The 27245-nt window shown below is 38.9% G+C and overlaps 1 protein-coding gene across 1 annotated transcript; it reads right to left on the bottom strand.

The window, feature by feature from the left end:
- Nucleotides 1-26587, bottom strand: WDR88 (WD repeat domain 88). The gene is made up of 10 exons (XM_024219383.1): nucleotides 26561-26587; nucleotides 21647-21735; nucleotides 17708-17771; nucleotides 17030-17168; nucleotides 12115-12244; nucleotides 8665-8849; nucleotides 6341-6423; nucleotides 2827-2895; nucleotides 2278-2370; nucleotides 1-1332 (listed from the first exon to the last, which is right to left on the bottom strand). Exons 1-10 carry the CDS (start codon nucleotides 26570-26572, stop codon nucleotides 1195-1197), a joined length of 1002 nt encoding a protein of 333 aa, XP_024075151.1. The 5' UTR covers nucleotides 26573-26587; the 3' UTR covers nucleotides 1-1194.
- Nucleotides 26588-27245: the final 658 nt, after the last annotated feature.

Below are 27245 nucleotides of genomic sequence, written 5' to 3'. Positions count from 1 at the left end.
TTAGTTCATTATTCTTATTCATATTTAAGGGTAATTACTCCAACAATAAGACAGGCACATTTTATGTATTCTGCAAAAATAATTCCAGCACCATACAAACTGCATTTTTTTCAACTTTTTACTGCAAACCAACAATATTTAATAAAGAGGACAGTGTCTTGGGATATGTTACAACTTGACCTCATGTTTTATTCAAAGCAGTAAAACTGGATAAAACATACTATATCTTAAAAAATCATTTTTTTTTTCATCTTGGAGTCAAGTGCAACTGTAGCTACCAAGGCTACACAATTCACATGACTTAAAAAAGAAAGAAAGACCCATAATAGATTTTGATTTATTTTATAGCTTAACTACATTCCAGACTGGTACAATATATTTTTTCTCCTTATAAATCCCTTTTAAAATAATATAATCTGCTGAAACATGTTTTTGATGAATGAGGCCCCCACATCTTGAAACACTAATCTCATATTAATTGACATCCTCACATAGCTAGTGAAGCGGTATAGACTTTTAGGGACCAATCTTGAGCGGTGCTGGAGTTGAGAGTGCACAGCACCTTGCAGGATTGGGTCCTGAATATACAGGACTAGTTTGCCATATGTCATGTGAAACACAAATAATAATGTATTTCTGTGATTGAAAGTTCCTAGAAACATTTTGTAGGGGATGTTGGAAGCAAGATAATACAAACTTCATGGTCCAAATGCCCTCTCTACATTCAAATTTCAAAACCCTTTAGCATTTTCAATTGATGCAAATGTTTTTCATATTTCCAGTATACTCCACTCCAGAGTAGAAAAAGGTGGCTTTATTTTACACAATTTAAGGACAACTGTCAGCAAGTTACATAGTCACATATTTTCTTTGTTACAACAACCTTTATTAAGTGTGCGCACTTAAACGGGATGGATGTAATTTTATTTTCTTGTACAATATGAATAGATTTAAAATCTTAGGACTTGATCCCGTCATCTGTTACACTGTGAAACTCAGTATGTATATTGCACATGTGTACAATGAATCAGCAGATTTTTTTTTAACATAGATGTCACTGTATGGCACAGAAGTATGGAGGAAGTCCTTGCCTCTGTATGTACATGCAATATAATATACTGATAATCACAATTATGTATAGGCATATGCTTAAAAACTCAAATGTATTTGCACAAATAGTCTGTTGGGAAGAATTTAGAGATCAGGCGCTACAATAGGTGGTAATGGCAAAATATTTCTCGAAGGAGAAGCCAGTCGACAGAATACACACTTGGTTACCGCTTCAGAGTCATCACACTGTAGGAGTGAGAAAGGTTTTTCACATTCTTCACACTGATGTAAATATAACATTAAAAAACAACAAAAATGGTGTTAGTTAATCATATGTGCCAGACATGAATCATTTTACCACTGATGCTCAACTATAAATATGCAGCCCTGATTTTCAGAGGTGCTGAGCACTTGCAGCTCTTATTAGCTTCAAATGGAGCAGTGAGTGCTCAATACTCTTGAAAATCAGGCCCATTCAGTCATTGTGCAGGAAGCTTTCCTAAATTTACTAGTATATTTTTGTAGTTTGTGATATTGCCTTAGCAAATTTATTATTATTAGTTTATACAGCACTGGAGGTATGATGAGTTTTACAAAACAAATAAAGATTGTTTCCCTTTCCCAATCTCACATGGTTTAGAACAAATTGTTTAATTGGAATTAAAACTGAATTGTCATCAAAATTTCTCTTTTCCCCCCTCCTCTTAACATCTGGTAGTGATTTCATACCTTTTCTCTTCCTTCTTTGGTAAACTCAATATTTTTTATGTTTACTGGGGAGCCAAAAATGTCCATGAGTGCATGAATACCACTGCCTGAGGCCAGCAGTGTTGAATGCAGCCAATCATACTACTAAGCATCAGGTTTGGAAGCCAAAGGATTTTTTTATTTTAAAAATGTTTTATTTGGTTTGCTATTGTTTCTAAAAATACAATGGCATCTGTACATGGACTTCTGCATCCTTACCAAATACTTTTTTTTAAAAAGAAAGAAAAGCATTGATGCATTTGTTTTGAAATTCCCTCTTCTCCCTCCCCAACTCACATATAAATAATTACATAAATTTTTGCGAACAAAAGAGAAAAATAAGGTAAATCAATTTTTGAACCCAGCAATCTTGTTGACAATGTCTCTTCAGCCATTCATATTTTGATTTTGAACAGAGTGAGGTGTAACTTGGAGACTAAAAGGACAGACCCATCAGCCATAACTCCACATAATGCTTACTTGAACTATTTTTGAGCCTCTTGTTTTTCTGCTTTCTATTGCCGCAGGAACATGATCAGCCTTTTCAATGTTCCATAATCTCAAAGTAGCATCCTAAAAGTCAGAAACTACAATTAGGACATGTATTTACATGTTATCACTGGTCAAGCACCACAGCAAGCTACAGTACAGTATTTGTCCAATGGATAAAGGCCTCATCAGTTGCACAAAGCACAAATAACTCTACTTATAAGACCGGAAAATTTCTTGGATAAGAGATGGGCATTATTTTTAAAACTGTCATTACTTTGAAAACAAAAAATTGTTTTACTTACCACAAATATTTAGTAATCTTAGAAACTGAGTTTATGGGTCACATCAAACATGTACACCTACATATAAAATTCTTTTTAATATTTTCTGTAATTGCTTTTCAACTAATCATAAAACTACAAATGAAAGACTGTCTGAGTCAACTGTTACACAAAATTATAAAATAAATATTGAAATATATAGTGAAATCTGTTACCAAATTAGCTTCCTATACCACATCTGTAAGTTAGTTGTTACCTTTGAGGAAGAAAGGATCCATTTCTTGTTGTTGCTAATTGCAACATCCATCACCCAGTCTCCATGGCCCTAGAGCAAAGCAAATTGTAACTGTAGACCAAAAGTAAGAACTTTATTACTTTTATAATAAAGGAAATAGCTGTCTTCACCACAAATCCATTCTGGCAGCCCTTCCTACAGTAAGCAAAATCTCTGTGCATGCTCACTCGTCCCTGGTCAGAAGAACAGCTGCTATCAGGTTAATCTTTGTCTGCATATACTTGACACGGCCTGATCCTCTATCCGGGATTTGTGTAGCATCTCAGTTAGAATTGTAATTCTGGTTGATGCAGTGCTGGCAGATAGTGTGGTAGTTATTTTTGGTTCCAGTCCTCCTTGTGTGTGTGTGTGTGAGACTGTTTGTTTGTGTGTTTTCCTTTCTACATTTTTAAATAATTTAGCTAAATATATATAGAGAGAGGGAGGGAAGAAGACAGGGAGAGAGTTGTTTTCTAGTGCACATAGTGTAGAGCAGTCTGAAGATGTTGGTCAGATGGCAAGGGGGAGAGCTTTGAGGGCAGCCACCAGCTTTTCCCCAATTCAAGGGAAGGGAGATGATTCAGAAGGCAGGCAGTTGCATTGGGTGGGTTGGTCCTTCTTGCTGCTGCACAGCTGATCACTGAGCATGCATGGAGATTTGTGAGAGCACCATTAGGTCTGCTACCACAAGAAGAGAATCAAGCTAAAAACAAAAATGAAGAAGTAACCCACACAGTGAATTTATTAAAAATTAATAGAATTAATGAGAAAACTCCTTGAGTTCAAAAAAGGATGTTTTTCATTTTGATAGACAAACTTCACACATGAAAAGTATGCATTAACATTTATCAAAAAGAAACATTAATATTTTCTAACATACAAGGAGAAAGGCAAAGACGTATTTAATAGGATATAGGGCAAATTTGCCATTTTAGAGTCATGTATTTCTTTGATGCAATCGTTTTCATTTACAAAGCATGTTCACAAAGTCCTTGTTTCCCTGAACACAGTGGGTATCAAACAACAGGAGGCAGTTTCTTTGCTCAGAGTTCAAAGCTTCTTTTCAGCTTGCACTCTACCCAATAAACTTCCTCTCCTTTCTTTCTTTCCCAGCAACATTTCCAGGGCTTCTCTTGCTGTTTGCTTGGCTTTTTGGCTGCTTCTCTCTGCCTGATTCTGCCCACAGATGTGCACATCTACATCAAACAATACCCAGAGACCCACCCTTCTCCCCATACCCTCCTCCCACATAGCTCAGTTCCTGACTAGCCTTGCATTTGACCTGTGTTTTGGGGTGGTGCTCCTATTGTTTCAACTACACCTCTACCCTGATATAACGCTGTCCTCGGGAGCCAAAAAATCTTACCGCGTTATAGGTGAAACCGCGTTATATCCAACTTGCTTTGATCCTCTGGAGTGCGCAGCCCTGCCCCCCCGGAGCACTGCTTTACCGCGTTATATCCGAATTCGTGTTATATCGGGTCGCGTTATATCAGGATAGAGGTGTATCTTACTCCAAAAAGGAGCTTAACTACTCCTTAGATTTATCCTGAATGAATGGCAGCTATCACACCCACCAGCTTCAATGAATTTTTACCCAACCTCCATCAAACGAATATTATGGCCCAACTTTATGCATATTATGGCCGAACTTTACAAAATTGCATGTAACATTACTATTATTGTGCATACAGTCATAGTACCTGCATGTGTAAATAATACAAGCACATCTTGCACACACAAATTTGAAAAGATGGGATTATAAGTATGCCAGAGGTACAAAAAAAATAGACTTACTGTCACCACCACTAATATTCTAAATTCACTGCTAGGTTCTACTGAAAGGTTTTAAAACCTACATACATCGGACACTAATATCAGATACCTAAATAACATTGGAAGTGACTGACTTATTGAATCATACTCTAGATCATAACAGTAACTTCCATATCAAAAGCAGTCTTTGTGGCGATGATAATCGGTGCTCTCAAGCCCTCTTCCACACCCAGTCACTTGCAACAAGGATAATTCTTATTTTAGATTCTGGGTTCAGAGTGAGTTCTTTAAAACCAAAGAGTCAGTTCCAAGTGAGATGAACAAAGAGTAGGACGGAAGAAACAAAATTTTGAAGGTAAATGTTTTAGCTAAATGTCTTTTTCAGCAATGATGTTTTTTGTCTTCAGAATTTTATTCAGATTTATAATACTGATCTTTTCTCATTTACAGTTCTAAAATGGGAACCCGAGTACAAGGAGGGCACCTGTAAGTTTCAGTCACTATCTCTGAGGCCTTTTGAAAATGATACAGCTAACCATTCAAAATAAAACCTTACATTTAGTTCTTGCACCAGCCAGCCAGCAAACTGCAGTGACCAGAGCAACAGATACCCTGAATCTCTCTGCCCTCCCACAGTAACTGTGCAGCTACTATATTCTGCACTTGCTACAAGCAATGAGTTTGTTTCTTTGGCAGTCAATGTACAGCACATGGCAGCAGACCAATCTTAATGTCACCAAAACTGGATTAAGGACATCATGTCAGAGCATGAAATTAAGAGCTGTACTCTTAAAAGGTAAAATCCATCATGTCCACAGTTAACATCTGATCATTTCAAGTCAATAATCAAATTTTAATGGTACATTTTGGAGGGCCTTTGAAAATTTGTACCATAAAGTCCTAAACTAACTAGCTCCCATGTACCATAATGTGCTTCCTCCACAGATGTACCACCTTGTTGCCTCAGGTATGAGGCAGTCGTACTGTGTGTCGTTAATGAGGAACAAGGGCTAAAACTGAGCGATGAGGATAAAGTAAATATCACACAGCTGGGAGCTGCCTCATTTACGAAGCACCATCTACCCCGAACACTGAATAAGAGGGTGGTTGAGCATGTACCTGTAACTAAAGATGTATTATAATACATATGAACGTGGGGGCAGAGTTAAAGTTGAATGGACAACCTTAACTTTAGCACTTTCTGACTTTTGAGTGCATCTCCTTTGTGACCTTAACATTTTTTTTAATGTAGACCATTATATTATATGGATACATACATGGATACATACATACATACAAAGGGGTATAGCATTTTTAAATTTATACACACACTGACCAGTCTCTTACTGGGGGAAAGTCATGATCTTCCAAGGTAAATATGCTATTCTACACAATGCAGTTACTAACACAGCTGATGCAGTAAGATAGAAATCTAGTAGTATGTTAATAACACACTTGACAAAGAAAGTAGTCGGTAATTATAAAAATATATTGTCTCCAGGAAATTAAAGTCACATACAGTACATGACAGATTCTTGTCTATGTGGGTTAGGGTGGGGGGAAGAGAGAGAAAAAGACACACACATCAGTTAATGTAAAGAGATACACAATACTTATAAAAAGAACAGGAGTACTTGTGGCACCTTAGAGGCTAACAAATTACTAGCTGTACATTTGTATAGCTTCTCACTAAACTAGTGAGCAAATAGGAATTTAGTACCTTTAACGCTAGCTTTTTATATCCTGCTCCTGCATCCCACAGAGCTATAGTTTTGTCATATGCTCCAGACACTACAAGAGATGCTAAAATACAAAATTAGATGCCATATTATTTCTCTGGGTTTTTTTTATACAGACTAACAGAACAAGCTTCATCCAGACTTGAGTCAGACTGTTAACAGAATTTAAATAATGCACTGGTATTAGTTATGCTCTAGCAAGGTAATGAAAGTCCCTGGATTTTTTTTAATGAGTATAAACATAGGCATAAAATTCAGTTATCAAAAATACAACAGAGCTTACAAAGTAAAAGAAAATGCTGATGACATGAAATTTGATGAGACATTTTATTTAAAAAAAGTTAAAATAGCAAAAAGTTATTTTTAAAATTACTAAGCTTTGGCTAGAAAAACAACTACATTTACTCATTACTATAGCTTTTCTTTTACTGGTAAGTTTAGTACTTGCTGCAGTTGAGAACCAGTGGATAAAATACACTTCATTCACTAGGACAGAGGTGGGCAAACTATGGCGGCCCGCGGGATTACCACCCCCGTGGTGCCACGGACCCTGCGCCACTCCAGGAAGCGGCTAGCACCACGTCCCTGCAACCCCTAGGGGAAGGGGGGGGCAGAGGGCTCCGCTCACTGCCCTTGCCTGTGGGTATCTCTCCCGAAGCTCCCATTGGCTGGGAACAGGGAACCGCGGCCAATGGGAGATTCAGGGGAGGTATCCACATGCAAGGGCAGCACGCGGAGCCCTCTGGCCCCCCTCCCCAGGGCCGCAGGGACATGGTGCCGGGAGCGGCGCAGGGCCAGGCCAGACAGGCCCTGGCCCCGGTGTGCGCAGCTGCCACCCCAGAGCCACTCCAGGTAAGCGGCACCAGGCCGGAGCCCACACCCTGAACTCCTCCTGCACCCCAACCCCCTGCCCTGAGCCCCCTCCAGCACTCCGCACCCCTCCCTGCACCACTGCCCTGAGCCCCCTCCCACAGTGTGCACCCCAACCCCCTTCCCCGAGCCCCCTTGTACACCCCGCACCCCTCCTCTGCCCCAACTCCTTGCCCCGAGCCCCTTCCTGCACACTGCACTCCCTCTCGCACCCCAACCCCCTGCCCCAGCCCTACATTCATGGCCCTGCAAGCAATTTCGCCACCCAGATGTGGCCCTCGGGCCAAAAAGTTTGCCCACCCCTGCACTAGGAGCTTCTCCAAAACCTTTCCTGCGGTAAATCTATTTCCTTGACTCCAAAGTAGAGCATATTCTTCTAATGGGGCAGAGATAGTGGGAAAATGTCAAGAAAACTTTCTTGTAATGATCTCCCTATCATTTGAACAGAATGAACCACAATAATGAATGCTACTGCCAAACTACTCGGTGCTACCACCTTCGATGTTTTCATTCCCAGAATTTTTTTCCCCCCCCAAAGTGTGTAGTTTAGGATTGAAGTCACCGAACTGAGAAGACTGGGTTTAGATGGGATCACAAGGTGAAGAGGGTCACTTTAAAAGGCCATGTTTGTTATGGGTATAAAGACGGGAAGTTCTGAGAGAAACAGCCAATCAAGGCATAAAGATTTGTAGTAGCCAAGCACAGCAAAGAAGCGAGATGCTATTTCAATATAACAAGTTGATGGTGTTTTCTTTAACTCTGCAATAGCAATATCACAGGCAAATTAACACCTAAGATTCAGAGATTATTTAGTCCAGGACACAGTTATTACAAAAGTATTAAAATATCAACCATTTTATACAGAGGAGTCATAGTGCTCTTCTACTGTATCTCACAAAATACCATAAAGCTGTTTTTCTGAAATATCACATTATTGGAAAATGTTGATTGAACCATGCAGAAACTTTACTCCTGGAGGTACTGACTAAAGATACACAGTGACATCCTCTCTCTCATTCAATATGCTTAACAATAATAATATATATCTTTATACTGTATATAGTGCTTTACATTTTCAAAGTGCCTTACAACCATTAACTAATACCAGGTGGATAATAGCAAGCATTCAGTCCATGAGGTGGCTCGGTAGTTTGTTTCTACTATATTCTCTCAATCATGATCTTTTTACAGAAAATCTTTGATGATTATATCAATTAAGCAGCATTTCAGATGTCTGAGCAAAGCAGAATACAAACCATCAATTTCAATTTACTTACATTATGTGTGTACCCATTTAATCAGAATGAAAAACATTTAATTTTGAAATTGAGAAATAAATTAGTCATATGGTTGGCATGTGACCCCTGTGACTTATCTGAAATGTCCTACATGTATATACTTCAAGATGTGTATAATGGTATTTAACATAACTCACCATCTTTGCTAAAAACACAGGAACTAACAGAACCTTCATGACCTTGGTTCAAGCAAATAGGTCCATGATAACGAAACTCCCCTGTTTTTATATCCCATATTTTTAAGGTTTTGTCCCAAGATGCAGTGCACAAGTAATGACCATCTATGGTAAAGCAGCAGTCTGAGATGACATTGGTGTGTGCCCTGAAATACAAATGAAAATGACTGCACCAGGATACTGTGATTTTTAAAGCCATTAGAATGCTGTAAGGGCTTGATCTTGCAAGGTCTGAGCACTCTGGCCCCATCTAGTGAAGCACTTAAGCACATTCTTAGCTTTTATCATCTGAGTAGTTCTGTAAAAGTCACTGGAACTGCTCATTTGCCAAAGATTAAGCATGTGAGTAAGTGCTTTCCTGGATGCGGTCATAGTGTTTAACATCTCACAGGATCGAGTACTAACTGGGTTTTAAGTAGAGCTTATCACCTGCTTCTTGTCACCCACAGGGTAACAAAAAATCCTCTGATTACTACACTACACACTTGTTTAATTAAAAGACAACATTGAAGGGTGAGCTACGGATGCCTTCAAATAAACAGTATCCATCTCTCTATATATATGTCATGAAACTATATAGTGATTTGAATTCTACAATGAACTCCAATTTTGAGAACAGGGGGTGCACTTCAAGAAAGAAATCTCAAAGTTCCAGAACCTGACAGGACTTTAGCAATTCTTGCAATCCGCAATGGGGAAGGGATTACAAGCATCTCTGCAGGAAACAATGCTATATCCCAGGGGTCAGCAACCTTTCAGAAGTGGTGTGCCGAGTCTTCATTTGTTCACTCTAATTTAAGGTTTCACGTGCCTGTAATACATTTTAACGTTTTTAGAAGGTTTCTTTCTCTAAGTCTATAATATATAAACTATTGTTGTATGTAAAGTAAATAAGGTTTTTAAAATGTTTAATTTTAAATGAAGCTTCTTAAATTAAAATGCAGAGCTCCCCGGACCGGTGGCCAGGACCCGGGCAGTGTGAGTGCCACTGAAAATCAGCTCGCGTGCCGCCTTCGGCACGCGTGCCATAGGTTGCCTACCCCTGCTATATCCATTGCAATTTAAAAGAAGGATTAGTAAAATGTTCCAGCTCTGAGTCTCCCATTCTAAGTAAATTCCTAATCCTTTTAAGGGCAACTTTAATAGTACTTTTTATACAGACAATTTATGATTAATGCTTTTATGATTTAAAACCAGAACCATTGAATTTGTTTAACGCCATTGTTAATGTTTTTCAGTAGCTCATCTGATATCTTCATTTGTTGCATACTCCCTTCTTACACAGACAATATCATTCTATCTTTATATAAGGATTTTCATGTATTATTGACTTCAGTGGGAGTTGTGGGGGCTTCTCTCAGGATCAGGATACATGCACATACACCAATAAAATGCAGCAACACACTCAATAACAGAAAGGTGGCCTGGATATCAGGGAAATCCCTAATATTAAGAATAGTGCTATAGGAACTTTACAGTCACTATGATCAGAATGGATTTCAGGTGTTATGTTCTCATCTGAAATGCCTCCAGTCAGTGCACAGAAGTCAATCTATTTACCTCACAATGATGAAGGGACAGTTTGAATCTCTCAAGATTTGACCTTTTGGTTCCACCTGAGTTTCAGATTCATAAGCCATCAACTCTAGATAATGAATTACCAGCTGTGAGTTTTCTCTCCGGATAATTTCACTCTGATTCCACACTCAGATCAAGACCTATCCTTCTCCAAAAATATATCCTGTACTATGTGTATGTTCCATTTTGCAGTCCTTTTAGAGACCTGTATCATGCTAAATGGTGTTTCATCCTCTTCACATTTGTTAATGTTATTATCCAGTGTTGCTAGTCCTGAGAGACATCAGCAACTAGCTTCCAGTTCAACAGCACATTCCCCATGCTATTGTTTGCTTTCTCCACTATCAAATTCTACGTCTCAGTACCTAGAAACTATGATGGTTAGCTTTAGTTAATGCTTACAGATGGACAGATGCACCTCATCTATCATTCACATCAAGAAGCTTGTATATAGCATATTATTTAACCTTTCCATGTGTAAGGGAACTGTTGTCCCCTTACTAAAACTCAGTGGGGGTGTTTTGGTTGGCTAGCTCCCAGTACCAAAAGAAAGGGGAAGGGTCGATCGGAAATCAGGACCCTGAGACTGACAGTCCCCAGGAATAATGGGGAGAGGCCAATGCTCCAGGTCGGTTTGATTGACAGGGCAGGCAGGCTAATCAGGAAGTCAGGAGGCCAGGGGGGTCCGTCCCCCCGGTGAACTGGAATTGCCTGGGTCAGACAGCGTGGGGCTGAGCTAAGGAGAAAGCAGGAGCCTAAGCTGAGCTGGGGAGCAGAGCTGTGCCAGATCCAGAGGGGCCAGAAAAGCAGCCCAGGAAGCAGGCCAGTACTGGGAGGAGAGCTGCAGCAACCAGAGGCAAAGGGGCCAGAGAAGCAGCCCAGAGAGCTGGAGGCAGAGGAGCAGCAGCAGTGCTGAGGCAGAGTGGAGCTGGGGCTGGAGCAGTCCGGAGCTGCGTGCGGTGAGCGGCTGGCAAGAGCAAGGGGGACCCTGGGCAGCAGGCCCAGTGCAGGGAGACACCCCCAGCCAAGAGGCCTTGCAGGTCAGACTTGAAAGGGGATCGTACCCCCGACAGGATGGGGGCGACACTGGGAAGAATGGTCCTGCCACCTAGAGCCTGAGAGCGTGGCCACTGCCAAAGCAAGTGCTGACCTGCAGCATCCCTGCAGCACAACCAGCGCCTCAGAAGGAGCCTGGGACTAGTGAGGAACAGACTGAATTTCCCTTACATTCCAGAGAGTGCTGGTTGTGATGTCCCCGTGCCACAGAGCAGGGTTATGTGTTTTCCTTGAGCCTTTCCCATTTTTTCCTTATTTTTTAAAATTGATTGCTGTTTAATAAATTGTATTTGCTTTGAACTGTATGTAATGATCAGTGGGTCAGGGAAGCATCCAGTGCAGAGAGAGCACCCCGGAGTGGGGACACCCTAGCCCCTGCCCTAAGTGATCACAACAAGGTTGGGGGTTGAGCCCCGCAGGAATCCTGGGCCCAGCCTTGCTGGGGTTACGAGGACTCTGCCACACAGGAGAGTGGAAGGGGAGCCCTTGAGGTCAGGCAGGCCTCTGGGTAAAGGAAGTGGGAGCGAGGACTCAGATCCATTCGCTAGCCCATTTCACTGGGGTAGTGTATAAGCCAGGACAGTTCCCCATAAGCGGGACCATTCCCCGCTTACACATGTATTTAATGGTATGTTATTCGGCCTTTCCATGTATTATGCTATTCAGTTACATAATTACTGTTCATTTTCCCAGTATAAGTTATAACACAAATTTCACTGATACTTTTTAAAAGTACATATAAATCTTGCCTAATATAGATATACTATGTTTTCTTACTCATCAATTGTGATAGTGGTGGATTGTGCTATAATGTCCCAAAGCTTTATGGTCTTATCAGATGATACTGAAGAGACTCTCTCGTTATCAGGGTCAAAACAACATCTTGTGATTGTGCTTCTGTGATGACCTATAATAAAAACCAAAACAAGAATATTACCTAACTTGTAATTCTGCTTCCTTGAAGATGCTATTTTCAGGATTCTCACATCTGGATCTCAGCTCTCTAGTTAAAGAAAGGCAGAACTCCCTAAACTCTCAACTTTTTTTTTTCCCCACCGAGGGCAGTGAGTAGGAGCACAATCCCCCTTTCCTCCCCAACTGGTGTCATACAAAACACCTGAACTAACTTACTGCCCTTCAAACCATCCAGTCCTGATTAAGTAGGAAATGAAGGGAAAAAAACAAACAAAAATTAGCCAATAACAAAACAAAATGTTTGAAAATGTAATCTGGCAAAAGGTAGGACAATAAAATATCAAAGTAAGAAAAAATTCCCTTCTGAACTCTGAGAGGAGGTAAGTAGATTGAGTAAATAAGAATATCATATAAAATGATACCTTCAGAGAAGCAGGTCAGTATTCCCCCTTCTCTAATGATATCTTCTAGCCAAGATTCTAATTCATGGAGTGTAAGCAGCTCTAGGAATACCCCCAAAAGAACAACCTCAAAAGGCAACAAGAACAAGTCCAATAACAATAATGTGAACAAGCAATTAAACCTTGGGCATGAAACAACAGTGGAGGTGGTGGCTTGGATTCCCTACCTGTTACCACTAACAGTCTTAAAAACCATAAGAGCTTGGGGAGATAGTTCCTCCTATTTTACACTAGGGAGCTGGAGTCCAAGGGTGAGAATCCTGCACAAACATCATATTTAAAAAATACATTATTTCATGACGTACTCCAAACTGATTTTAATTGGTAATTTATAACAATTCTTTTAAATATCCTAGAAAGAATGTCATGTCAAAATAGTCACTGATGACTTGAGATAACTCACTCTGCTAAACCATTCTCGCTAACTGCCTGTGAAAGAAGTAAATTGGATTATATGCAGGCAATCCAAACGTGCAACCCCTGGCAGGTCATGAAGTTGATATGCTAGTTCTTTAGAGGAGGGCACAGCACTTTGCTCCTTAAGCACTGATTTTTAGCTAATATGAGGAATAGTGTAGGCAGCAGCTATCCTATTCTCTAAGCAGGGAAAAGGGTGTTGTGGTGCTGTCACTACATGAGAGAAGGATTAAGAGCCTATATCTAAGACAAAAGGAAATTTTGAAGTAAAAAGGTAAGCAATAATCTTGCAGACATTATCTGATTTAATTTGACAACATGCATTCCTCACGGATCTGGAGGGATAATTATACTAGACTGAAATATCATACAATAGAACGACTCATTAAGCCAGGGGTCGGCAACGTTTGGCACACGGCTCGCCAGGGTAAGCACCCTGGCGGGCTGGGCCAGTTTATTTACCTGCTGATGCGGCCAGCACATCGCTCGCCTGTGCCGCTTCCCGCCGCCCCCATTGGGCTGGGACAGCGAACTGCGGTCAGTGGAGGCCGCAATCGGCCGAACCTGCCGCGTCAGCAGGTAAATAAACTGGCCCGGCCTGCTAGGGTGCTTACCCTGGCGAGCCGCGTGCCAAACGTTGCCGACCCCTGCATTAAGCAGACTGTGATAAACATACAGCTAAGGATAGCATAAAATCCCTCCTTTACCTGTAAGGGGTTAAAAAGCTCAAATAACCTGGTTGGCACCTGACCAAAAGGACCAATAAGGGAAGAAGAACCTTTCAAATCTGTGGGGGGAGGTTTTGTTTGTGCTCTCGGGACAGAGAGAGGGACCAGGCAGGAAAAAAACCTCTCCTAAAACCCTACCTGAAATAAGCATCTAAGATTACAATAATTGTAAGTAAAGCAAGGAAATGCGTTAGATTATCTTTTGTTTTAGCTTGTGAATTTTCCCTATGCTAAGAGGGAGTTTTAGTCCTGTTTTTTGTAACTATAATGTTAAGTCCAGAGAGGAGTTCTCTGTGTTTTAAATCTTTTATTACCCTGTAAAGTTACCTTCCATCCTGATTTTGCAGGTGTGATTCTTTTACGTTTTTCTTTATAATAAAGTTCTTCTTTTAAGAACCTGATTGATTTTTAGTGTCCTAAAAAACAGGAAGTTGGTCTGTGCTCACTTTGTTAACCTATCGGTTGGTATATTCTTCTCAAGCCTCCCCAGGAAAGGGGGTGAAGGGGCTTGGGGGGATATTTTGGGGAAACAGGAACTCCAAGTGGTCCTTTTCCTGAATCTTTGTCTAACTCACTCGGTGGTGGCAGCAATACTGTCCAAGGACAAGGAAGAATTTGTGCCTTGGGGAAGTTTTTAACCTAAACTGGTAGAAATAGCTTAGGGGGTCTTTCATGTGGGTCCCCACATCTGTACCCCAGAGTTCAGAGTGGGGAGGGAACCCTGACACAGTCCTATGAAACTGTAGACTAGCAAATATAAATCTTATATTTACTATCAACATATTACCAAAGTGAAATTCTATTATGAAAATATTGACTCCTCATTGTCTTTGTTATATTAGTTGTCAGCTATTCTGCAATGAGAACATGTAAACATGGCACAAGTAAAACTTCATGGCACACAGTAAAACAATTATCTTTGTAAATACTTCCTATCAACAAATAAACATCTATAGATGTTGAAATCATATTCAATCAACAGATTAAAGTCATATTAATCTAAACATTAATTTACAAGTGTCTCAACAATGGGATTAGAATAATGAAAAGTAATACATTGGAAAAAGTTAAAGGACATTTGAAGTTCATGGTACAACTCAAAATCCAGTATATCATATGTGGGATTTTTTTTAGCCACGGTATCATCCAGTTTGTATACAAAACAAGCTCATGGAAGGGTCTTTTTTTATAACAAACACAAAAGTCCCCAACACACAGTTCAGTTGAAAGGATACAATAAACTCCAGCAAAAGCAACACAGTGCATTGGAAAAGTTATGGGATACGTTAAGTTTTCCTCAGTTATGAATAAATCTCAGCTATGTTGTCTTTTGATCAATAACTTTATTAAAACATATCCTTATACTATGCTTTAAATTAAAATTTAAAATTCAAAGGAGTAGTAGCTTTGTAGATTTTTCTTTTTTTGCTAATGAATCTAAAAATAAGACACTAGCTCACCATTCCATTGATTTTTAAGCCTTCAGGCCCTAATCTAGCAAAATACATGATTAAATTTTAAGCATGTAATTAGCTCCATGAAAGTCAATGTAAACCAACTTTGGCCTGATAGTGTCCCTTTAAAGAATAATGGAGCTGTTGTCCATCTTGAAACTACATTCAGCTGTAGTGTACTTCTGACTTTTAAGAACAAGCAATTTCAGCAAAGCACTTAAATACATGTTTATATTTTAATTTATGAGATTGCTCATGTATTTAGGGCTTGATTCTGCAACATGTTGAGTGAGCATCTTCAACTCTCAAAGGCTTCAATGGGAGTTGAAGGTGCTCAGCATATCCAAGAATCAAGTCCTTAAACATGTGCTGATGTGCTTTTCTGGACTGCAGTCTCAGCACTGAAATTGCTTTCAAAGGGGAATTGTGCTTAAAAATCAACACCACTGTCAGGCTATTTTTGGTCCACAACATAGTTTTTATAAAAACAAGTTCTTACAAAGTCTAAGACAAATAGAAGTTTTTCCATGAACTTTTTAAAAACAAAAACAAAGTCACGGAAATATTCTTTTAAATCAAATAAACATGCCCTTGCAGTGTTTGCATCCCAAATATGTGTTATTGTGCCAATTTATGAAACCCGGAAACTGACTATAAAACAAAGTGATATTAAATAGTCGATTTTTTTACAGGGCAAAGAGACAAAATTTTAAAAAAGAAAAATTGAATAAATTGTGAAAAGTAAATTAGATTGTTAAAAACTAACAATCTAAAGTGATATTTGTAACAAATAACTGTAGTCAGTTTAGCTTGACAAGACAATACGTTTATGTACATACGGAGAGAAAACACACAAGCCTTCTTGGTTACTGCAAAGCAACCACTGTAATTCAGTCTTACATGTTTATCTATAAGTCCACAAGTGGACTCATGCACCATGTTATCATTGATCTATCTCTTATCCCATCTTCCTCCAGTTCCTGATGCTTTTATGATAGCATAGTAGCTATTACAGAGGTTTTGGGAAGAAAACAGAAGGAAATATTAACTCATGTCAACGGACTTGGGATACACAGAATGCACAGAGCCCATCCAAGCCCCTCTACACCACTTAAAGAGCTCATGAGGCTTGTGCAGACCCAGGGGATTACATGGGCCTTAAGTAACGCAGGAAGCTTAACCAGTCCTAGTGAACTGGGATAAATTCCATCATCAGTGCACCTCAAATGCAGCACTCACATTAGACAACACCAATCTACTGATCCTGAAAAAATCTAGAATTAAAAATCCTCTGAGGAGTCTTTTGCAGAAAACAAAACACTTCAGAAGGAGAGGAAAAAGATGGGAGAAAAGAAAGGGTGAGATGCAGAATGCTAACCAACACATATGGTTAAGATTCTTGCACACACTCATTTGAATACACATTGACAAAGCTGAACAAAGTGTAACTGGACAAAAACATCCTATAGAAATAAAATCCTGATGTTCCATATTCACTGCCATGTGGAGGGCATGTCTGTGATATGTCTTCTTAAATACTGCTTCCCCTCCTCACACATTGGTTTGTTTCCCAACCTCACAAAAGATTGTTTGAATCCAATAGATCTTGAATTTAATATTAATCTAGTTTTTGACTTTCTTTATGCAATCAAAAATTATCTCATCAGATGCAAGACTCAAGAACGGAACTAAACAATGTGAAGTTTTAAAGTCTTACCTTGGACATATGCCACCGTTGTGGCATTTACTGCATCAGTAACACATATAGCATTTTCCATGTCCAAGCCAGATACCACATATTTACCATCACATGAAATATTACATGAAGTTACAAGGCCTTCTTGGTCTACAGTCCACTGAAGAAGAAAATAAACCGTTTTGGAAGTCATGCTTTTTGGGATTAGTTATCACATAGTTTCTTATCAGCTCTTCTATAATCAGTAAACAGGCTCAGAAGGAATAGTTTTTGCTACTGTTTGATATTTTAATGAACTCTGATAAATGTGTGGTTTACAGTATTTCAATTTTTTTAAACCCACTTAATATTTTGCATTAGCAGGAAATTTAAAATTAGATCGCACCGGCCAGCTGAGATCATAAAATTGGCCAGAAATATTAAATGAATTAAACCTCAAGGTAGCCTTCTGGGGTAGGTAATCATTCCTATATTATTTTACAGATGAGGTAACTGAGGCATATCAAGAAATCGATTTGCCCTAGGTCACACAGTTAATCGCTCTCACAGCTGAGCCTACAGACTCCAACTAGACCACATTACTGCCCAACGTGAGGATTGCATTTTTTTACTGTACCTCCAACTTAAAAATCTTTATGAATTTGATAATGTTACCAATTTCTGCTAAAAGCTAAACTCATTGAAAAAATCAATACATACAAGCATTTTTCCTGTTTCCATATCCCAAGCCTTTACTGTTTTATCATATGATGATGTTATCACTCTAAAAATTAAGCATATTAACAAAAACAACAATCAACATTTCCATTAAAAGAACTCAGACTTAAAATGCTGTTAGTATAGAAACAATAAAAAGTTGTCTTTGTGGGGGAAAAGCAAACACACACCTTCAGTTTTCTGTTAAATTATTTGTTCTCCCTACTTTCCAATAAATTTAAAATAAATATATTTTGTTTTTATATTTTTGCAAAAACTATTGCCAAAAAAAGGAGTTAGTTGGAAATTTTGAAATAGAAGTTGGAATTTTTCGCACTAGAAATTAACAAAAGAATGCCTTCCATGTAATTTGGAGTGCAGACAGCCTATTCATTTTCATTTCGTCCTATTACAAGTTATTTAATTATCACTAACTTTAGAATGCATGTAAAGCAATTATGGTGGGTTTGCTGTTATGAATGTGAAGTATCTTCGTTGCTAGTTATTTGCATTTTCAGGAGTTGATATTGCTGCGTAACACCACTGACCTTGCTATGCATAAATACAAAGCTACATTACACAACAAAGCCATTTAATAAAGTTTACTAGAAACTGACAGGTTTTCTTAAAACATTCCCACATATTTGAAATACATTTATTCTGAATGTTAAAAAACATGATAATTATACTTTATTACCATAATGGCTTTTCACTTGTTCAGTTTTTGATCAATTTATTACAGTGTCACTGAATATCATTTTATACAAGTTCAACATGAAAATGGAATTTAAATATATTAAAAGAATAAAAGGAACCTAGATGGCAAGGAATTTCATACATTGATCTTCTGACAATTGACTATGTATTTTCTGCTCTTCAATAGACATCATCTAACACATAAAGGCCATATCTAGTTTATGTATCAATGCTATTTTTGACTGGAAACAGATATAAAGGTCAACAAACTATGAAACTCTGCTTGTCTTTTTAGCAATCTTCAAAAACTCAGGCAACAGCAAAAGGCACCATTAGCATAATTAAAGTGTGGTGACCAAAGTTTTTTTTGTCAATCTTCCAACTTGATTGGAATTGATCTAGACTATGCTCCACTGATAGCAATACCAGGAATAATACCCTTAGTGACATTGCTTGACCTACACATTCAACTGTTTGTGTATCCCACAGCTCTTGTAGTGATTAATATCCATGGCAGGCCATTAGATAAGATGCATCTCCTGACAAAATTATAACAGCTGACTGCAGAGATATAGAATGCTGATAAACAATACAGACAAGACAGAACTTTTTTGAATATATAAATTCCGATGTCAGAAGAAACCCATGATCCTAGGCTAGTTCACAAATTATTATTCATTTATACAATGGCATATATTTACATATCTCTAAATACATAGAGCTTACAGTCTAATCTAGACAAGTTCTGTGTCCTGAAGAGCTTGCTCTAACACTCACTGAAGCCAAATGAAACATTCCCATTCCTTAATGTGCATTGCATCGGGTTCTAAAATAAAAAGTTTTAAAGAGTGTTGGACAAGTTTTTGGTGAGAATAAGATCAGAAGAATTCCTGGAAGAAGTGAGTTTTAAGGATCTGAAAATAGAGACAGAGCTTTGTAGACATGAGACTGTTCCAAGTGTAGGGCTAGCATGAATGAAAGTGCAAAAAAGAGGAAGGAAAAGAAAGAGATGCAGAGGATAAAGAAGATAGAGAACAAGGGGAATGAGAAGACATAACAGCAGGGGCTAGTTTATGTTGGACCTTTAAGGTAAGGAAAAGAAGTTTGAATTCACTATAATAAAAGATAGGAAGTCAATGAAGAGACTCAAGGAGGGGATGATACAACTGGAACAGCAGGAGACAAGATGAGTTCATCCACTTTGGATAGACTGGAATAGGGAGAGGCGAGGAAGTCCTGAGAAGAGAAGTTTAAGGCATTTAAGACAAGAAATTACTAAGACAAAGGGTTTAGCAGTGGGAATAGTGAGGAAAGCTGCACTTTGTTAATATTACTGCAAACAAAAATTACTTGTTTGAAGATAATACTTTGCAGGGACCTCACTCTTGGGTCTTGTGCCACCAGCATAAGTCATTCAGGAAATTCTCCAAGGTCTTAACATTTATGACTGTAGGCTGGCTCTGGGATTCCCCCCAATTGAACCTGCTCCCACTTCACAGGCCCCAAAACATTTCAGATAGTTACTTTCAAGACTGGGAGGCAAGAGCTCCACAAAATCTTGCACTACATAGTAAATACAATAACCTTCTCTGCCCCGTGTGGATGGGTGAAGAATCCTTCTTCAGAAAAGCAGAATTACAAAGTAAATAATGTTCCATTCTCTAAAGACACCATCATCTCATGATTCTTATTCTGGGAGAGTAAAGAGCATGGGGAATGTCTCACAATAAAAACAATCTAATGGTGAATACTGCTGAAGATAATGTGTACAAAACCATGCTTATATATTAAGAAAGAAATTACACTATGAGGCCTGTGTCTGCAAGAAAGACTTTTTTTTTTTTAATGAAAGCATAGGTCTCTGGCAGTTATCTGACATGCTGTAAGATTGCTAGAATCGATGATCTCTAGCAACATTCCCAGTCAAGTTAATATCTTTTGAAATCATTCTTGAACCAGCAATCTGACACAAGGTCTTAGCTAGATCAGTAAACTAAATTATGGGCAAGTCTACACTTAAAATGCTGCATTGGCACCACTGTAGCGCTTAAGAGAAGACTGTACGGAGAAGCTGTACCCAAGAGGCGGTAGCAATGTCGATGGGAGAAACTCTCCCATTGACATGGCACTATCTACACTGGGGGTTAGGTCGGCATAACTACATCGCTCAAGGGTATGGATTTCTCAAACCCTTTAGTGACATAGTTATACCGATATAGGTCTATAGCAGGGGTCGGCAACGTTTGGTACGCGGCTCACCAGGGTAAGCACCCTGGCGGGCTGGGCCAGTTTATTTACCTGCTGACGCGGCAGGTTCGGCCGATCGCGGCCCCCACTGGCCGCAGTTCGCCGTCCCGGGCCAATGGGGGCAGCAGGAAGCCGCGGCCAGCACATCCCTCGCCCGCACCGTTTCTCGCCGCCCCCATTGGCCCGGGACGGCAAACCGCGGCCAGTGGGGGCCGCGATGGGCCGAACCTGCCGTGTCAGCAGGTAAATAAACTGGCCCGGCCCGCCAGGGTGCTTACCGCGTGCCAAACGTTGCCGACCCCTGGTCTATAGCATAGACCTGGCCTAAGTTTCTCTCCTTCATTCTGTCAGAGGAGTTTGCTACAATGTGGCAAACACAGTTTGGCTGCTAGTGAACTTCTGTAGGGTCTCATAATTTAGGAACCTTTTGTCCAATTCACATCAAATTTGGAAGAAAAATTCTACTTTGGCCTCAGAAATAACATACCAGTTTTGAGGTAATGCCTTTTTTGTGGATTTGAGAGGAAACCAATACTGAGCTTAGAATGAGTGGACTGGAACTTTAAGTATGTAGGGTAATCATCATAGTCATTTCTGTAAATGCTATTGCTCTAAATATAACAGAATACTGTTCCAATAATTTAGTGTCTAATTTCAAACACATCTGTTTACACCAAAACAATCATTCATATTACTGCATTATAAAAGTAATATTAAATGGTTGAAGATAAGCTAACTGGCATAACAGTTTTTCTATCTGTACTTGTTTAACTTCTGTACTTCAACGCAACTATTTCTGTGTATTTAGAAAAAATTAATTCAATTTCCTCTCTAACAAATCTATCTATATGGAAGCATCAGAGCAATACTCAGTTTATTTGTTCTGAGTTTCGTTCTGTTTTTTTTAATTTGCTGTAAAAATGTAACACCTAGCAGTCAAATAGCACCACTTTCTCCTCTCTATTTATACTTACATATGAACTACAAATGAAAGGTCACCTTTTGTTATCAGGAGTCAAGCTGCACTCAGAAATGGGAGCTGTGTGTTTTTCTTCAAAGACTTGAACAGGAACACCTTTTTCAACATCCTTAAATAAATCCAAAGGAGCTTGATTAATGATTTTGAAAAGATAAAATGCAACATATAAAAGATCTGAAATCAGTGAACTTGGTCTCAGTTGTAGCACCTGATCTGAGAATTAGAATGATTATTACCTTTATCCATGAAAAAAAAATGACCTTTCACCTGTTCCACAAATCAATCATCAATATTGGTGTCCTGAGACCACCGCCTGATATGCTGACCAATATTGTCTCATTATGTCCTTTTACTCCACTGTCTGTTTGTATCCACCTGTTGTCTCTTGTCTTATATTTTGACTGTAAGCTCTCTGAGTCAGGGAACACTTTTTGTACAGGGCCTAGCACAATGAGAGCCATGAATCACAAATTTCTTCCCAGAGGAAATTGACAAAACATAACTTGACTTTCCCTCTCTGCTTGGCTCACCTTCTCATCCCCTCATACAATTTTCTCCTCCTTCTCTCCCTCACAGACATTTCTCATCTGCTCTCCTCCTCTAATCCCTCCATTGCCCCTGTGATGCCATCCCATCCCCTGCTCTCCCTTGTGCACACTCTAATCCCCTTGCTTCTCTTCTCCATAACCTCTCACTCTCCTCTAACTCTTTCTCCTTACTATGCAAGCATGCTTTAGTCTCTCCTATCTTAAAGAAACCACCTTTGATCCCACTTGCTTCTCCAACTACCACCCCATCTCCATTTAATCTCTAACCTCATTAAACACACAGTTACAGTCTGTCTGGAGCTCCTCTCCTCCAATTTCACCAGGTCCTCACTAGCCCTCACATCCAAGCTACACATATTCTTTTTGCATAACTTCTCTGAAATACGGCTTTTCCTATCCATCCACACAGCTAAAGCATTTATTCAGGCTCTCAGACCATCTCATGTCTCTCTTATTGTAACATTTTTTCTCTGCCCTTGACAAATGCAATCTGGCCCTGCTCGTATCCATTCCGAATTCTGCTGCAATCATCTTCCTAGCTTTATTGCATCAAACATAGTTACTTGTTTCACTTTCAAGGCCCTTCATGTCCTATCCCCACCCTACATATCTCTTATAGGGTGACCAGACAGCAAGTGTGAAAAATCGGGACGGGGGGGGGGGGAGGGAGGGGTAATAGGCACCTATATAGGACAAAGCCCCAAACATCGGGACTGTCCCTATAAAATCAGGACATCTGGTCACCCTAATCTCTCACAAGCGAGATGTCAACTCCTGCCTTCAGTCACCCATGACATCAACCTCCATTGCCCACTTGATACATTTACAAATACCTTCGTGCTTTCTCGCATTCTGCCTTTCATACTTGAAGGCGCTCCCTGTAAATATCTGTAAAGCTTACCTCATTATCCTCCGTCAAAACCCTCAAACATGACAAAGGTTAGACTACTAGTGTACTGCGACTACTGGCTATCACGCTGACCAAAACTGTCTCCTTTCCTTTTACTCCCCTCCTTACCCTCTCCCCTTGTGTCGTGTCTTATATTCAGATTGTAAACTCTTTGGGGCAGAGTCTATCTTTTGGTTCTGTGTTTGTACAGCCAGCACAATGGGGTCCTGGTCCACAACCAGAGCTCCCAGGTGCTAGGGTAATACAAATAATAATAATTGAGCTTTACACAATGGGAAGCGCCACCTAAACACATTTCAAATACTGTACAGTAAAGAAAGTTTGACATGCAGTGGTAACTCTAGGTCAACGTATTTTTATTCCTTTATTCATATGCTCAAGTTTTTATTTTATATAAGTAGTGTCACTAATTGCAAGGGGATTAATTGAACCTGAATAAGAGTTTTCAGGATCAGGACCTGTGTGTGGCACTGTAAGTTGCCTTACTTGCACATGCCCCTTCAAAGGCTGCTGTGCTGTTCAGTGAAGCTTTACTACATTTGAACCTCCCCCTCACTCCCATCTTGTGAAATGTACACAGTCTGGGGCTTGGCAGCAGCTGCCCCTGACAGGATCCTTCAACTGGAAGTTATTCTGTTCAATTAACAGCTGTGAATAATACAGAGAATTTGAATGAAAGTAAATTTATTTTAAGTCTGATTTTTCTTTCTTATTTTTCAGTGTTCCAATAGCAGACATTAGAGCCATCGTGTCTCTTTCTAAGGCTGAAACAAACAAAAAAAACCCTAACTTACAATTTTGTTTTAATTTTTTGAGTCAAGAAAACTGTCTTTCTAGTCTTATCTTGACCAATGGCTCTCAACCTTTCCAGACTACTGTACTCCTTTCAGAGGTCTGATTTATCTTGCATACCCCAAGTTTCATCTCACTTAAAAATTACTTGCTTACAAAATCAGACATAAAAATACAAAAGTGTCACAGCACACTGTTACTGAGAAATTGCTTACTTTTTCATTTTTACTATATATTCATAAAATAAATGAATTGGAATATAAATACTGTACTTACATTTCAGTGTATAGTATATAGAGCCATATAAACAAGTAATTGTATGAAATTTTAGTTTCTAGTGACTTCACTAGTGCTTTTTATGCAGCCTGTTGTAACACTAGGCAAATATCTACATGAATTGATGTACCCACTGGAAGAACTTCTGCATACCTTCAGAGTACACGTGTCTCTGATTGTGAACCACTGATCTAGACCATGTGTACTGTGCCTTATTAATTTGTGTTTTCCAAAAGATGTGTGCACTGCCAGTGAAATATTTTCTATTCACAAGAGGAATTCCAAATACTTTCTTAGATACACATTTGATACCTACTCTTTCAAAAGAAAAAGAGAATTCAAAGTGGAATTGACAGTTTCCCTAGCTCTTTGTTATCAAACCTGGTCTTTTATTAATCCTAACTGGCCCAGCTACTCCTACAGAAGAGGAAATCAGAGTTGTCCTGACAAAGTGGAAGTTATCAGGATAAATGAACCATTGTCTCTCTTATGTGTTGCTTATAAGGAAGCCCTCAACATTCAGGTAGATTCTCTTAGATAGCTCCTGACAAAAAATAATATCTCAGGGAGCGCTGGATAAAAATTCTTACACAACTATGCCCAAGATAAGCAAGTCACATCAGACAGTACTAATCTTCCATACATGAAGAAAAAAATATTCAATACATTATATTCTCTTTTCAATGAAGAGGCTTTCATGTGTCCCCTCCATCTAGTTTACTTAAGGAAGATTCCGCAATTACCTTATTATTTTTTTGTTTTGATTTAAATCTCTTGACATGCAAGTTTGATATCATAGGTTTTCACTAAAAATAGAAGAATCTATACTTTACAAATTCCAATTCTGTGATGGGATGAAGAGTGAGTATGTAGTTCTGACAATGTGATGGAATTATCAACATTAAATTGTGAACATCTTAATGATCCACTTGGCTGGACACATTTATTTACTGTCTTGCCTCCTACAAATATTTCCTTAAACATCACCATTGTAATCATGATTATTTGCTTTGAAACCTATCAAAAAGGGAGCGGCTCTTCAGCTGTTTCATGGGAGGAGCTAAGGATGGAATGAGTCCTGTCTCTTGGATACCCTGGAAGTGTTGAACACTGTGGATGCCTGAGCTGACCCCAAGTAAAGCTTTGTTCTTCATCTATTCCCAAACTTTCACTAGAAAATTTCTTAATGTGTCATAATGGAAGCTAAGCATGATATCTGGATAAAAGTGCAGCACTAAAGTTCTCTTTATAGCATCATAGCCTCTACACCTGTATTCACAACATTAAGGCATTACCATCCCTTAATACCAGCCTCAGCAGGAAGTGTTTGAATCAAGTTACAAACCAGTTCATATATGCCAGGCATAATGAATTGTCAGCTGCTCATATGAACGTCAGGTATAGTACTTATCTAAGAATAAGGATCTGGGCCATCTTTTAGAACAGACTGAAATAAATAAACTTCACATCACATCAGCCAGGGTTCTTGTGTGCCTCAGTTCAGGTAACCCTGGTTGCTGTAACCAACCTGGTTGGAATTTTGTGGAAACCCTAGGTAACTTCATAAAACTGGCCAAGGGCATCAGAGCAGATAGAAAGTAAAGAACAGACAGATTTGACTTCATTGCAAACAAAAGGCAGCACATGAAAAGTGTAAAAAACATTATGCCCTTGCTGATAGCTAAATGTAGTGCCTATAGTGCATAACCCTTGATTCCCACTATTCTCTAAGAAAGACTGTACACATCAAACAATGTGATGGTGAGCAAAATGAACCTCCGGATCAAAACAAATCAAAAATTGTGTAACAAGCCATTGTTGTGAAGTATTTTATTCAAAGAGCTAGAGCGCTGATCCAGCAAAATTATTGAGCATGTGCTTAAGTCCACAGCTATTCAGCAGAGCACTTTAAATGCATGTCTAAGTCCTACTGAAGTCAATAGGGTCTACATACATACTTAAGTTCTTTGCTGAGTCAGAGACTAGGTTCAGGTAATTAATGAGGAAAAAACATGACAATTAGGGAAAAAAACCTCATTAACACTATAAAAGCAGCACAAGATGACATTCCCAAGTCAAAACGAAATGTTTTTTTTTTCCCAGAAAGACCTGACATATTATATAATATTGTAGTAGAGCTCTCCCTCACTAGTGTATAAGAACATTCATCTCCAGGTGCCTACATGGAGCACTGCTGAATGTCAAAGAATATGTTAAAAGTATGGAATAGGAGCGTTACCACTGTAATTGTACCTGTGAAATAGTTTAGTTATTTTACAAACTGAATAAAATGCTGTTTAGAAGGTCAATTTATGACTCACTCAACCTCCAAACTTATATGACATTTCTTGCTTGGTTTAGACATTATTATGGCGTGACTGTTGAATTGTTTTAGATTCATGACATACCCAGAGTTTCATTGTTCTGTCATAAGAGCAAGAAAGAATTTTTGTATCTTCAAAGCAGAAATGGCAGGAGCTCACAGTATCACAGTGCCCTCTCAAAATTTTAAAGTGGATCTGTAAATGAACAGAACAAAGATACAGTACGTTTTATCTTATATAATAAATCCTTCTTGTTGACAAGTTAGTCCTCAAGAGATAGTCTAAAAGTAATAACCCGATTAGAATATTTTAGTTCCTGCTGTTTGAGAGCATTCACACTCATCTTTCTCTGTTATTAGATTGCAGGTGATTTGGCAGATCACAGCAAGACTTTTTTTTAAGCACCTGTTTGTACATGACAATGATCTTGCTCTTCTTTAAGTTTAAAAAAATCTATTTTGATTCTTGAAGTTTGTTGTGTACGCTGTATGATTGAAATATGACCATTTATATAATTAATATTGCCACTGTTAGACAATTGCAACAAATCTTATACAAAGTATGTCATGTAAGGTATCAATGAAAAACTTATAATCCATCAAATGATTATCCTGTTTGTCTGCATGTATCATCTTTGCATCTAAAAGTATGACTATTGACTGTATTTCAAATGCATTGGTGGCCTATTAAGGAATAGTTAACTCTTAATGAGCCACAGAAGAAGCTTGTCCCCATCCCATGAGTCTTTCTGTGGACACTTTAGCCAGAA

Source organism: Terrapene carolina, unplaced genomic scaffold (genome assembly GCF_002925995.2).
Source record: "Terrapene carolina triunguis isolate 2854851 unplaced genomic scaffold, T_m_triunguis-2.0 Scaffold130, whole genome shotgun sequence".
Taxonomy (NCBI): Eukaryota; Metazoa; Chordata; order Testudines; family Emydidae; genus Terrapene; species Terrapene triunguis.
The sequence above is the reverse complement of the archived record's forward strand: the minus strand, read 5'-3'. Positions and strand labels throughout refer to the sequence as shown.